The sequence below is a fragment of the Watersipora subatra genome, chromosome 3, assembly GCF_963576615.1.
Source record: "Watersipora subatra chromosome 3, tzWatSuba1.1, whole genome shotgun sequence".
Taxonomy (NCBI): Eukaryota; Metazoa; Bryozoa; class Gymnolaemata; order Cheilostomatida; family Watersiporidae; genus Watersipora; species Watersipora subatra.
Window position 1 is genome coordinate 12373971 of NC_088710.1, and position 13260 is coordinate 12387230.

At 35.3% G+C, this 13260-nt stretch overlaps 1 protein-coding gene and 1 pseudogene across 1 annotated transcript; one reads left to right on the forward strand and one right to left on the reverse strand.

The window, feature by feature from the left end:
* Positions 1-749: 749 nt before the first annotated feature.
* On the reverse strand, positions 750-12987 carry LOC137390352 (uncharacterized). The gene is made up of 8 exons (XM_068076685.1): positions 12965-12987; positions 8981-9151; positions 8815-8880; positions 4778-4828; positions 4459-4679; positions 2912-2975; positions 1559-1744; positions 750-860 (listed from the first exon to the last, which is right to left on the reverse strand). The coding sequence occupies exons 1-5, from the start codon at positions 12985-12987 to the stop codon at positions 4607-4609; spliced, it is 384 nt and encodes a 127-aa protein (XP_067932786.1). The 3' UTR covers positions 750-860; positions 1559-1744; positions 2912-2975; positions 4459-4606.
* Positions 2499-4465, forward strand: LOC137390351 (uncharacterized protein F54H12.2-like; annotated as a pseudogene).
* Positions 12988-13260: the final 273 nt, after the last annotated feature.

A 13260-nucleotide genomic window follows, 5' to 3' on the forward strand; every position in this document is an offset into this window, starting at 1 on the left:
CTGCAGGGTATACAGAAAAAGTAAAGCTTACTCAAGTATTAAAATCAAAAGTATCTCCCACTAAGATTGAAAAATGGTTAAATGAATCTGACACCTACTTTACATAAACCAGTGAGAAAAAAGTTTCCAAGGAGAACGTTTGTAGTGTCTGGAATTGATAGTTTATGGCAATTGGATTTGGCTGATTTATCAGTTACAAAAGTATAATGATGGTTATAAGTATATATTATTGAAAATTGATGTATTCAGTAGAGTAGCAGCCACTACACCTCTAAAATCAAAATCTGGTTCAGAGGTTGCTCGAGCCTTTGAGAAAATGATTCTGCATACTTCATCACCAAATCAATTACAAATGGATAATGGTGGTGAATTTTTCAATAATCATTTCAAACAAATTACTAAGAAATTCAACATACATCACTATACCACTAATAATCAAGAAATAAAAGCTTCTCTTGTTGAAAGATTGCAAAGAACTATCAAATCAAAGTTATTTAGATATCTCACACACACTAATTCATACAAATATATAGATGTCTTGGATGATGTTGTTTCATCATACAATGAATCTTTTCATTCTACACTTGGATTATCACCTAATAAGGCATCTGGTGGAAACAGTGAAGAAATATGGAATAATATTTACAACCCAGACAAGCCTACACCACCAGAGTCGCAATTTAAATATTCAATAGGTGATACAGTCAGAATTTCTAAATATAGTACTGTATTTTCTAAAGGATATTTACCTAAATGGAGTGAAGAAATATTCACAATCGCTCATTGTCGTAAAACAGATTCTCCTGTGTATTCATTAAAGGATAGCTCAGGAAATCTGCTCGAAGGAACTTGGTATGAACCTGAGTTACAAAGAGTAAACAATCAGGATAATACATATCGTATTGAATCAATAATAGGTCAGAGAAAAATAAATGGTAAAACACAATTTCTTGTGAAATGGTTGGGCTATCCTTCTAGTTTTAACTCTTACATTGATAAAAGAGATATAATACCAAATTATAAAAACTAATGCAACCTCTTTTACATTTCATTCAAACAACAATGAGAGTCATAGTATCTTCTAACGCATCTATGGATAATTATCCGAACAATACATTAGCTAAGTTTTCAGTTCAGCTACCTCAATCAATCAATTTGTCAAATGGTAGATGGGAATTTGGTTTAACGGAGATACAATTTACCAAATCATGGTACAACGTAACAAATGCAAACTTCTCCGTAGTCAGAAATAAAATCGTTACAAAAATTTTAGTTGACGATGGATATTATGAATCTCCTCAAGAACTCATACTACATTTGAATGACAGAATCATAAAACATCGTGATCATGAGACTTCTCAGTTGCTTTCATTCCAATTTAATGATATCAGAAGAGTTTGTGAAATACGACTAACCCTTAACAAGGATATATCTTTTGAATTCAGTAAAAGTCTGGAGCATATGCTAGGATATGCAACAGAAGAAATCAATGATTATATTAGATCTTTATCAGGTCTATGTCCTGATAGTGGAAACATTTCACATGAAGTCAATTTACCTAGTTCATTTTCCTCTGAAATTATCTCAGATGGAGATCCAAATGAAGGAGACATGTCAAAGCAAGTTATTTTATCAGGATCATATCCTATTCGGGTTGAGAGTATTTTTAATCCCATGGTTTATTGTAATATAGCTAAATATACAACAATAGGAGATGTTGAAGCTCCTCTTCTCAGAGCTGTACCTGTAAAAAGTCAACATTGGATTAATCAATGCACAGAATTTAAAAATATACAATATCTCCCTGTTTCTCAAAACAATGTTAAGACCATTTCAATCTATATATGCACAGACTTTGGAGAAGTTGTTCCACTTCTCTATGGGCGTACAGTGTGAACACTAGATTTTAGGCGAAGCGATTTATTAAACAAATAACGAAGATGTCGATAACTCCACTTGACATCGCATCTGTAGCAAAACAATATAAGGAGATGTATAATCAGTCAGGTGGAAGTAGTGATGTACCGATATACATAGGTTCAAAATTTCAAAAAGGCTATGGATTAGGAAATATATTCGCTGGCATGTTACAAACCGTACTCCCGGTATTAAAACAAGGAGCTAAAGGTCTAGCTAAAACCGCTTTAGAAACTGGAATAAATGTAGCAAGGGATGGACTCGAGGGTAAAAACCTAAAACAATCTCTTAAGACAAATGCTCAATTTGCGGGTAGCAAGTTATTAGATAAATCCTCAAATTATTTACTATCGTCAATTCCAAAAAAAACAAAAAAAGGAAGAGAATCAGTAGTACGAAAAAAGGAACCAGTAAGCGAAAACGACCTTGATTAACTAACAAAAGAGACATTTTCTCCTAAAACCAATCAAAGCCATTCAAATATATCAAATATAAATAGTATATAAAATTGAGTTTTCTATCTTTCCTTCAGTATATCAATATAACTTCTACACCTAACATATCTCTTTCACACGATCAATATGTATTTTTCATTTGAGAACAGTTGCTTGGCTTCTAAAGCAGAGCTAGACTAGTTTGCTAATCATCCCACCCAAGCATCTATAGATGAAGGAATGCATGTTAAACATATACCTACTTCAAGTCTACAAGATGATTCTCCCACCAAGTCCTTTGTTTCTAGAGATCCAAATTATTATATCGATTTGTCTTCTAGTTATTTATACCTAGAATTAAAAATAAAAAACGCTGATGGAAGTGATTTACCAGATGATGCAAACGTAGGTCCTGTCAATTTGATAAGATAGACAGTTTTCCGACAAATTGATCTGATGATAAATGTTTTGATATCATATTCTTCAAACCTCTATCATTACCGAGCTATGATTGAAACCTTACTCTCTCACAGTGATGAGTCAAAGATGTCACAACTTACTATGTCAATGTTTGTGAAGGATACAGCAGGGCAAATGGAATCTCTTGACGGACATAATTTAGGTCTGGAAAAGAGAAAAGGATTAACAGCAAAAAGTAAAGTAGTTCAGATTATTGGTAAAATTCACTCTGACATATTTTTTCAAAATAGACATTTGCTGAATGGAGTAGACTTGAAAATTACACTGTTAAAAAACCCAAATAATCTAATTCTTATGGCTCCTAGTGGTTCATCTTATAAACTTAAAATAACTAATGCTTCTTTCTACGTAAGAAAAGTTAAAGTAAATGATGGAATTCAAATGAGACACATTGAAAACTTAGAGAAACATCTAAAGCCAGCTTTGTATCCGATTAGAAGGGTTACCATGAAATCTTTCAATATACCAGCTGGATCTTTATTATGTAACGAGGAGAATCTTTTCAATGGTATTTTGCCTAAGAGAATAGTCATAGGATTTGTAGATGCTGAAGGTTTTGAGGGAAAATATGAATGCAATCCATTCAACTTCCAACATAAGAATTTAAAATACTGCAGTTTATTAGTTGATGGAAAAATGTTACCTCAAAAACCATTGATTAGTGATTTTGAACATGATCAAACACATAGAAATTATTTTACACTAATAGAAAATACAGGGAAGGCATTTAAAGATGTTGGTATTGGAATCGATAGAACTGAATACGCCCATGGGTATTCTTTGTTGGCATTTGATTTGACCCCTAGCCTCGATGATTATGGTTGCTTCCACGTATTAAAGAAAGGAAACATTCGATTCGAAGCAAAGTTTGACAATGGATTGAGCGTTCCAGTCAACGTAATCGTATATGCAGAGTTTGATGCAACTATAAAGATCGATAAAAACAGAACAGTGTTACCAAACTTCTACAGCTAAGGATTATGGATAGCAAACAACTCTAGGCAATACTTAATTCAGACGATCTCGTTAAAGACTTAAACTTTCTGGGAGTATTCCCTATTGATATGATACCTATATCAGTCTTGAAGTTTCCTTGCGCAATGGTAATAAACACTAAGCCTCATTATCATAAAGGAGAACACTGGGTAGTTGTGGTGAAAACTGAGGAAAAAAAACGATTTTACTTCGATAGCTTTGGTTATCCACCGTATAATATGCTTGAAATTGGAGACGTATTGGAGAACTGTACAAAATGGCAATTTAATGAAATCAAGTTACAATCACCTATCAGTACAGTCTGCGGAGAATATGTAACATTTTCTATTACGCATATGGCTAGAGGATTTACATTAGAACATATCACATATATGTTAAACAATGAAGGAGATTTGTATACAAATGATGCTGTAGTATTCAACTATATTAAGAGTAAATATCAAGATACTTTGAATGCCAACACTAAATTTTTGAAGATTATTGATTTCCCTTTTGTATTGTCACAAATAAGTTCAGTTTTGCAGTGAATACTGTATATTGTGTAAACAGTCATCTCTATATTTAACTTATACCTATTCATTTTTTTATATTTTATTTAATTTTTTTATCATATGAAATATATGTAACATACCTCTAACCTTTGGTCTTCTAACAGATAGAAGTGTAACGGATGATCTGGAGTGATCAATCGATCCTCAGGGATATTTCTATAGAACGAATAGTTCGATTTACAATGCATTATCTCATGAGATAAATTGAGAACGATTAGAATAAAAGACTTACGTATCAGGTCTTATCGGTCTATCTCCGCCAGGACGTATACCTGGTTTTCTCATATCATGCTGAGGATTCCTATAGAACAAGAATTATAAATATCTGAACAAATAGTTCGATATACTAAAAGATATCTCATGTGATTAATTATTAATGATTAGAATAAAAACACTTACAGGATTGGTCTGCCTCTGCCTGCTTGGCTCCAAGCTTCAGGTCTACCTCTTCTATAGAACAAAAAATTATGCTTTGATATGTATCTGAACGAATAGTTCTATATTATGGCGCCTTACAGTGCCTCGCGTTGCGCGTTCACAACTCGAGTTGTACAACTCGAGTTGCACAACTCGAGTTGTGAACACGCAACGCGACTTTTCAAAAGTAAGGTGCAATATATCGGTATTACGGTAGCATAACCGTAGATCTAGTTATATTAACAATGGTACATCAATAGGCACCCGTTAGCTAATAGAAATTAAACTGTATGTACTGTAAAACTAGAGCTAATAGCGAATTATTAGAGTTATACTGTGCCGAGTTTGCAACTCGAGTTGTACAACTCGAGTTGTGCAACTCGAGTTGTACAACTCGAGTTAAATTTACAAACTCGAGTTGTACAACTCGAGTTGTGCAACTCGAGTTGTACAACTCGAGTTGCAAACTCGGCACAGTATAATTCTAATAATTCGCTATTAGCTTTAGTTTTACAGTACATACATATAGTCTGGTGGCCAAAGGGCGTTTTTGTGTCGTTTTTTTGCCAAGGTGGCACGACAATGGGGTATAACGAATCTTAGATTTAATGGATAGAATAAAACATCTCCTTTTTTTATTATACCTACCGGAATTATTTTTGTCAAGCAGTGATTATTTGCCATTAAAAGATGGGTAGAAATGCATAAATGAGATTTCCCTTGCGCCATGCGCAATTAGCCAAATCAGCTAGGTAAACATAAATCTATGCATTTGTTTAATACGGGGCGTATTTGCATTCACCGATAACATTTGTGCCCTTAGTCTGTTTCCGCTGTTCCGTGTTAGAAACTGCCGTATACGTCGGTTAGTAGTAGCGCAAATTTAGTATCTTCTATTTAAATTGATTACCACAGCTAGCTATTATCAGTTACATAATTCATTATAATCAAGTTTTACATGCTAAGAAGTCAACAGAGTTTTACTAACGGAAAAAAGCGATAATCCAAAGTTTTTATGAGATGTAGAGCACCATCTACAAACAGTCAGATCGCAGCTCGCAGTGTTAGTCGTATGTAAATGCCACACTGAATGCTTGAGGGAGATTGCTAGTGAGTCGAAATAACAAAGAGCTTCTCAAGTTGCAAAGAATCTCAAACCCCTGAAAAAAATAAGGTGAGATGATAGCAAACTCATTTACTTAATATTTATGAATAATTAATCAAAGATTAAATGCATTGCTTTATTGAAAATCTTGCGTTTCCTTCACTGTGTACTGTAGTCAGTTGGATCAATGAGTGATAGATGCTGATTATAATGAATCAAACTCTCAAGTCAAACTTCTCAGTCCAGATTTTGCATATTGGTTACAAACTATACAATAAACTAATCTCTGTCGTAGGTATTATTGCTGTGTCTTCAGACACTCACTGTTTCATACACTCAATAGCTTAACTCAATTTGTTTAATTTTTAGGCCAAAACGGTAGCACTACATAACATTATAAGCTACTTATATTACTTATACTTATACTTACTTATACTAGAATACCTAGATTGGGTATTTTTTTAATAAACCAGTAATACTGGACTATTTGTAATATAGAATGCCTCTGCTGATTTTTATTAAGACTTAGCTCGCCTATTTACAAAATTGGAGACTGTATTGCTCTTTGAAACGTCAAACCAATATCAACACAAAGTGTAGTACCTTTATGCAAATGTATGATTGTTATTTAACAATAATTTGGTTTTGGTTAGTTTTAAGTTACTATATTGTGTCATGCAGAACTTATCAGTACTGTATTGTGTTATTACACTATATTCTATTGTATTATAATAGCTGTATTATGTTGTATTGAACTGATTTGAATTGTGCTATAGGACTGATATGTTGCATTATGTTGTGTCATATTATATATATTAATACTTATTTTGTTGTATTTTAATCAATTGTATTATATTGTATTGTTATAGCACTCACATATCAATTATTACCTTACAGAAGTATGCGATGTATGAGTTAACTAATTATTGTTGTGGTTAAAGCTAAAGGGGGTACATCTATTACTTTTATGTAGGGCTATGCACATTGCGTACACGTTCAAATCAGTATTGTAGCTCTTCCTATTTTCAAGTTTTAAATTTATTGCTACATGCTTTGATAGATCGTTTTTCGGGTAGGTTATGATCGATAAATATTGCACCATAAATGTATGTCAGCTCTTATATGTCTATATGATCATTTTGTATTTTGAACTCATTGTCTCTAATGGATGCGATTCTTTACATTGTAGTCGGCCGCCAGGGACTCGATGTGACAAACATTTCTCGCCATCACCTTAGCCACTGATCTGCCAGAAACCCTCTTCATACTCGTTACATTGATACCTGTACAACTACTGATTGACAGGCTATACTGTATACCTCATTGGGTACACTGGTTGTGACGCAGACTAACTAACAAATCTAATGTAAACTTAATCTTTTAAATGAAATTATTATTATTAAAATTATTTCTTTTTTATTTAACTGACATCAATATGTGAAATTTCTGGCTTAGCTTTAGATTTATTGTACTGGTAGCATGTTAACACCATGCAGTATTTTGAAACCATGTATGGTTGAAATGTTGAATGTAACCAGTGTGATGGAATGTGTGGTGCAGTATGTTCGATGACAACCAACTTTCTGGATGATTAATTAATATCATGTCTTTGTATGGGTATCTTAGTACTTATGATGACTAGTATGAAGACTATGAAGACTTATGAAGACTAGTATGATTATTATATAGCATGTTTACCAAAGTACATAGTCTGTTTATCATGATACATCAAAAACTGTTAATTGTTTCTAGAAAGCATATTGCAAAAGTATTCAATAAAACTATTACATAATTATAATCTTAAAGCTCATCATCACCGTCTAATTGATTACCATCCTCAATCTCGTCAGTCATTTCATTACTGCACTCTACACAGCCGCATAGACTTGCAAAAATTTTTTTTGCATGAGCAACTGGTCCATTGGACAAGCTGCCTAGGAATAGCTCTTTGCTCATCAGGAAAGCATTGCCCAGAAATCTCATCATCATCTTTACTCCAGACATGGTTTGTGGGATCTGGGGGCACCATTAATGGTTGAATTTTCCACTGCTGTATTGCTGCTTAGTAATTGACCCTCATTAAATGCCGACGGAGAGAACCCTCTTGGTGGAAGGTTTTTTTCATAAGATGTCCTTGATGAGAACAACCTGTATCTGGCGTCGGCTTCACTTGTAGAATCAGACTTGCCATAAAGATGCAGTGTTGAACGTGTTAGTGCGTTGAACAACCTTTTATCCAATATAATGTAGTAGTTGATTATATTGAATTATGTAATCCATGACAGCTAGCTTTGGAAATCGGTATAATTAGTAAATTAAAGTTTTTGATCATTACTCCAAACGCCGGCGGTCGCTCGATGAGACAGGAAACTGACAACAAACCTAATTGATATCGGGGTAATTTAATACCCCCGTACTACAACATGAGGTAAATGTTGGTCTACGGCTCTGATTAGCTGGTCCGACTGACTGCACACGGCGTAAGAAAAAATTTATTTTTGTATAACTACTCACCATTAATGGCAAATTACTCTTAGCTTATCAACTAAAATAGCGGTAGGAAACTAAATTAGTAATGAATAAATTAGAAACATGTTAAAAGTGTCAAGTTACCATAGACCCCATCTTCTGCCACCTGTTGACACGATAACGCCCTGTGGCCACCAGACTAATAGTTTAATTTCTATTAGCTAACGGGTGCCTATTGATATACCATTGTTAATATAACCAGATCTACGGTTATTCTACCGTAATACCACTATATTGCACCTTACTTTTGAAAAGTCGTGTTGCGCGTTCACAACTCGAGTTGTGCAACTCGAGTTGATCAACTCGAGTTGTGAACGCGCAAGGCGAGGCACTGTAAGGCGCCATATCTATATACAATGCGTTATCTCATGAATAAAACACTTACACAATTCCGAGGATGAGTTGTATTTCTCGTCCTTGAACAATACCAGCACGGATGAGCGGAGGATTTCTATAGAACAAGAATTTACGAGCTGATATGTATCTGTGATTCTATATACATAACGATATCTCAAGTGGTTAACCAATAATGATTAGAATAAAACACTTACGCTGGTGGTAGAAGGAATTTGGATCCTCGACCTATGCTTATAGCAGCTAGATGGCTCGATCTGAATGATGGAGTCACTATTGCTATAGGTTTAGGGGTTGTTGGCTCATTACCACGGGGTAGTCTTATGCAGTGTTCGAAATAGGGGGATACGCAGAGATACGGCGTATCCCTAAGAAGAATTTATGGGGGTACTCTCTGGAAAACGTATCCCCTAACATTAGTTTGCTCATATACGATAAAATAGCTATAAAATAGCGATAAAATGACTACAATGAAGTCAACAAATATTCACATAACTATTTTCTCAATTTTTTAACCCGAGCGTCTCTTAAACCGAAAACAGTAAGCACTATCAGAAGGGGTGACACTACGTCCGCGCTACTAATCTATGAGCAAGTTCCTCGCCTCAACGAATCAACTATGCTACTTTGTAAAAGGCATAAATTCCTTCAACTTTTCTTCAAGCAACACAATCAACGGGCGTCCTTGTCACCTGTCCAAAGATATCCTCAAATAGCTTGAGATTATTCCATGCGCAGGCATTTTTTGGTCTTCAGCTAACCGAAGTAAACTTTCTCAAAAAACTTATCTAATTTAAGTTCTAAAGCAAATCGTTTCTTCATTATCATTCTTATTTGATTAATGATGAATCGTCATGGACCAATTGATAGTTACTTTAAAGGTGAGTGAGAGTATGTGATGATTGATTTACCTTACTAACATTCTACATACTATCTACCTTTTGCACTAGAAACTTATAAATCCCTTATATATCATGACCTGAACTAGAAATGATAGCTTATCACAGCCCTGCCACTAAAAATGATGGAATTATGACAAAGAAATGGTAGGATCATTTACCTTCATTGTGATGCCAACTTGAATCTCTCAGTTTATTTAAAGGTGTTCCCCAAATCACAGATGTCCTTTAGCGGGATATTGCCGAAGCCGAGGCCGGGCTGTAGTCTACACACACAAAACAACAACAAAGGCCCACGTAGTTATGAGCAACAACAAAAGTATCAACCCAAATATCTCACCAATCCAATGAGCAGCACACACAAAAACTAAACCAATCGACAGAGCCACACATCATGTCAAAATATTCCAGGTTTTAAGTCATGTCTTGCACAACTCACCTTATGGCTTATAAAACTTGTCCCAAAGTCCCTATTAATATGGCGCCTTACAGTGCCTCGCGTTGCGCGTTCACAACTCGAGTTGTGAACACGCAACGGGACTTTGTAAAAGTAGGGTGCAATATATTGGTATTACGGTATCATAACCGTAGATTTGGTTATATTAACAATGGCACATCAATAGGCACCCGTTAGCTAATAGAAATTAAACTATGTATGTATGTACTGTAAAACTAGAGCTAATGGCGAATTATAGTGTGCCGAGTTTGCAACTCGAGTTGTACAACTCGAGTTCATCAAAACCCAAGTCGAGTTCTTTCAACAGCAACTCGAGTTCAACAAATCGGATTGAGAACATCTCATCGTTTCATTTTCTCTAGCTATATGGGTTTTTTGTTGTGCATCATTAAATGCCGTTGAAATAATTTCTATGTTTATTTTCGGTGTTTATTCAGTTTCTTGTCAGGTTCTAGAGAGATGACTCTTTTTTCATTTTGAAAAAGAAGTTGCCCGGCTGCGAATTTTTTTTTCCAAACAAGTTTACATACGGCAGTAAAATTTTGGCTCATGATTGGCTTTAGTATTTGAGTTTTAGTAACCAAAACCTACATCATTACATTAGAAATCAATAGTTATAATTAGAAAGGAACACAAAATTCTAAATAACGTAGTAAAACTGATGTTATCTTTCAAAAAGTGCTGTTAAAACGTAAGAGGCACTCACTTAAAACTCATTAATTTAAGCCATTTTGAATAAAATTTTGTGTTCCTCTCTAATTATAACTATAGACTTTCAATGTAATGATGTAGGTTTTAATTACTAAAACTCAATTACTAAAGCCAATCATGAGCCAAAATTGTACTGCCGTATGTAAACCTGTTTGGGAACCTGTTCGCTGCCCGGCTCTCATATAGATTGTTTTTTAGTTTGCTTTTTACATTCTACAATTGTTTTTGTCTCTTTATATTTATAGAAATAAATATGCGCAAATCTCGCCAATATATACAATTTAAATATGTATATATATTTAAATTATTATTATTAAATTTCTGTAAATGAGACACCCCAATTACTCACTTTGCTTGTTTTACAAACCCGTGTTAGTTTTGCGTAACACAACTCGAGTTCATCAAAAGCCCAGGCCGAGTTGTACAACACGGCAACTCGAGTTGTACAACTCGAGTTGTGAACACGCAACGCGAGGCACTGTAAGGCGCTATGCTATTAATTTGAGATTGTCCAATTACTGTTTTAGAAATGGTCGCCGCTGGCCTAAGCTAACATCCTAATTTAACATCTCAGTAACTATCGGGGCATTGCTGATTGCTCCCGAACTTTTTGATTCCCTCTTCTAGCAATGCCCGATAGTTGAGTGAGATGTTGAATCAGCATGTTAGGTTAGGCTAGCGGCGACCATTTCTAAACAGCAATTGGACAGTCTCAAATTAATAGGGACTTTGGGACAAGTTTTGATAAACCATAAGGTGAGTTGTGCAAGACATGATTTGAAACTTGGAATGTTGTGACATGATCGGTGGCTCTGTCGATTGGTTTAGTTTTTGTGTGTGCTGCTCATTGGATTGGCGAGATATTTGGGTTGATACTTTTGTTTTTGCTCATAACTACGTGGACCTTTGTTGTTGTTTTGTGTGTGTAGACTACGGCCCGGCCTCGGCAATATCCCGCTAAAGGACACCTGTGCCCCAAATAGCTCTCAAGTGGAAGGGGTAGCATTTTCACATCAGGTGCACAGGCTATTATGAAACCTCAATTAATCGCAAAGCTTTTTGCAGAATATCTGATGAGGAGTGTATGTGTATCACACAGCTCCAAATATTTAGTATCATGCAAGGCAATGCTAGTAAATTAATGTATTATGTATAACTGACCGACTCATTACCTAAACTATGCTAATACTACATCAAGCCTAAAGCCGGGTTCCCATATACGCCGCAAAGCACCGGCGACACACCGCAGGCTATTAATGATGAAATGGGAACGTATATGCCGGCGGCATCGCAATAGTTTAGCGCTGTTCAAATTTCGCAAACGGCCGCAGGCAAAACCTTCCCGAAATGCACTGTACGGGTAAAGGTCACCATTATAAGAACGGCATGGCGAGCGAACATTTTATTTGATTAGGCAATTATGTTTACGATATTATTAACGATGTGGCTTTTATGTGAACATTAAACTGCGCCGAGCACCGCAAGTGTTTTGCTGCGCGATATTACCGCCGGTGCTTTGCGACGTATATGGGAACCAGGCTTTAGCTTCATCTTAGATGATTAGGAATGATGGAAGTCTGAGGCCATTAAATTTAAATTTAAGACCTGCTGGTTTCTTAGCTATTTGGGGCACACCTTTAATGGGGGAAATTATTGAGATTTAAGGTGATCTCTGTTTGCTAGGTTTCCTTTTGTGTCTATGTTAAAAGATGAGGCTGTATGTGCTTGCTTAAAAATCAAACCATTCTCATTTTTCCTGAGTAGTTGATTTTCTTGGGAAAACTTGAAATTTCCCTTCTTATTTTTTCGTTGCACTGATTGTTTCTTTCAAGCTCATTTTATTTCCATTTTAATGAATATATCTGTGAAGTTAAGCACTCAAGATGAATTTACTGTGTAATAAAATAATACAAATTATACCATTGCAAAATATTTGTTCTCTCACTGAAAAGCTGTGGTAATTAGGTATAAGACAGACTATCTTAAAAAAAAATTCGCGAGAGAGTTCCCCCGCACCCCCTCTACCGAAAGGGCGCTCCGGTGCCCCTCTCGGACTCTCCTCGCGCCGCTATGCGGCTTGGGCGGACCGCTGGCCCGAGAGTCGTCTCGCCTACCTGTCACCATAGAGTACCCCCATAACAACCCTTACACTTCAAACACTGGTCTTATGTTAGACGCCATCGTAAGCATTATAATTGAAATGAATACGACTGTTCATATTTATATTTATTTTGTAAACCATAAAAAAGCATTAGTGTATCGAATAGGTATGACAACCATGAGAACTTCCTATTTAAAGATGATAAAATAGTGTCTATACGAAATTGGTTTAGCCTAGTAACTAATGTTATTACATCTACCTGACACATCTTATTAGTATGCAAATTATTGATATAGATTGTGATACAAA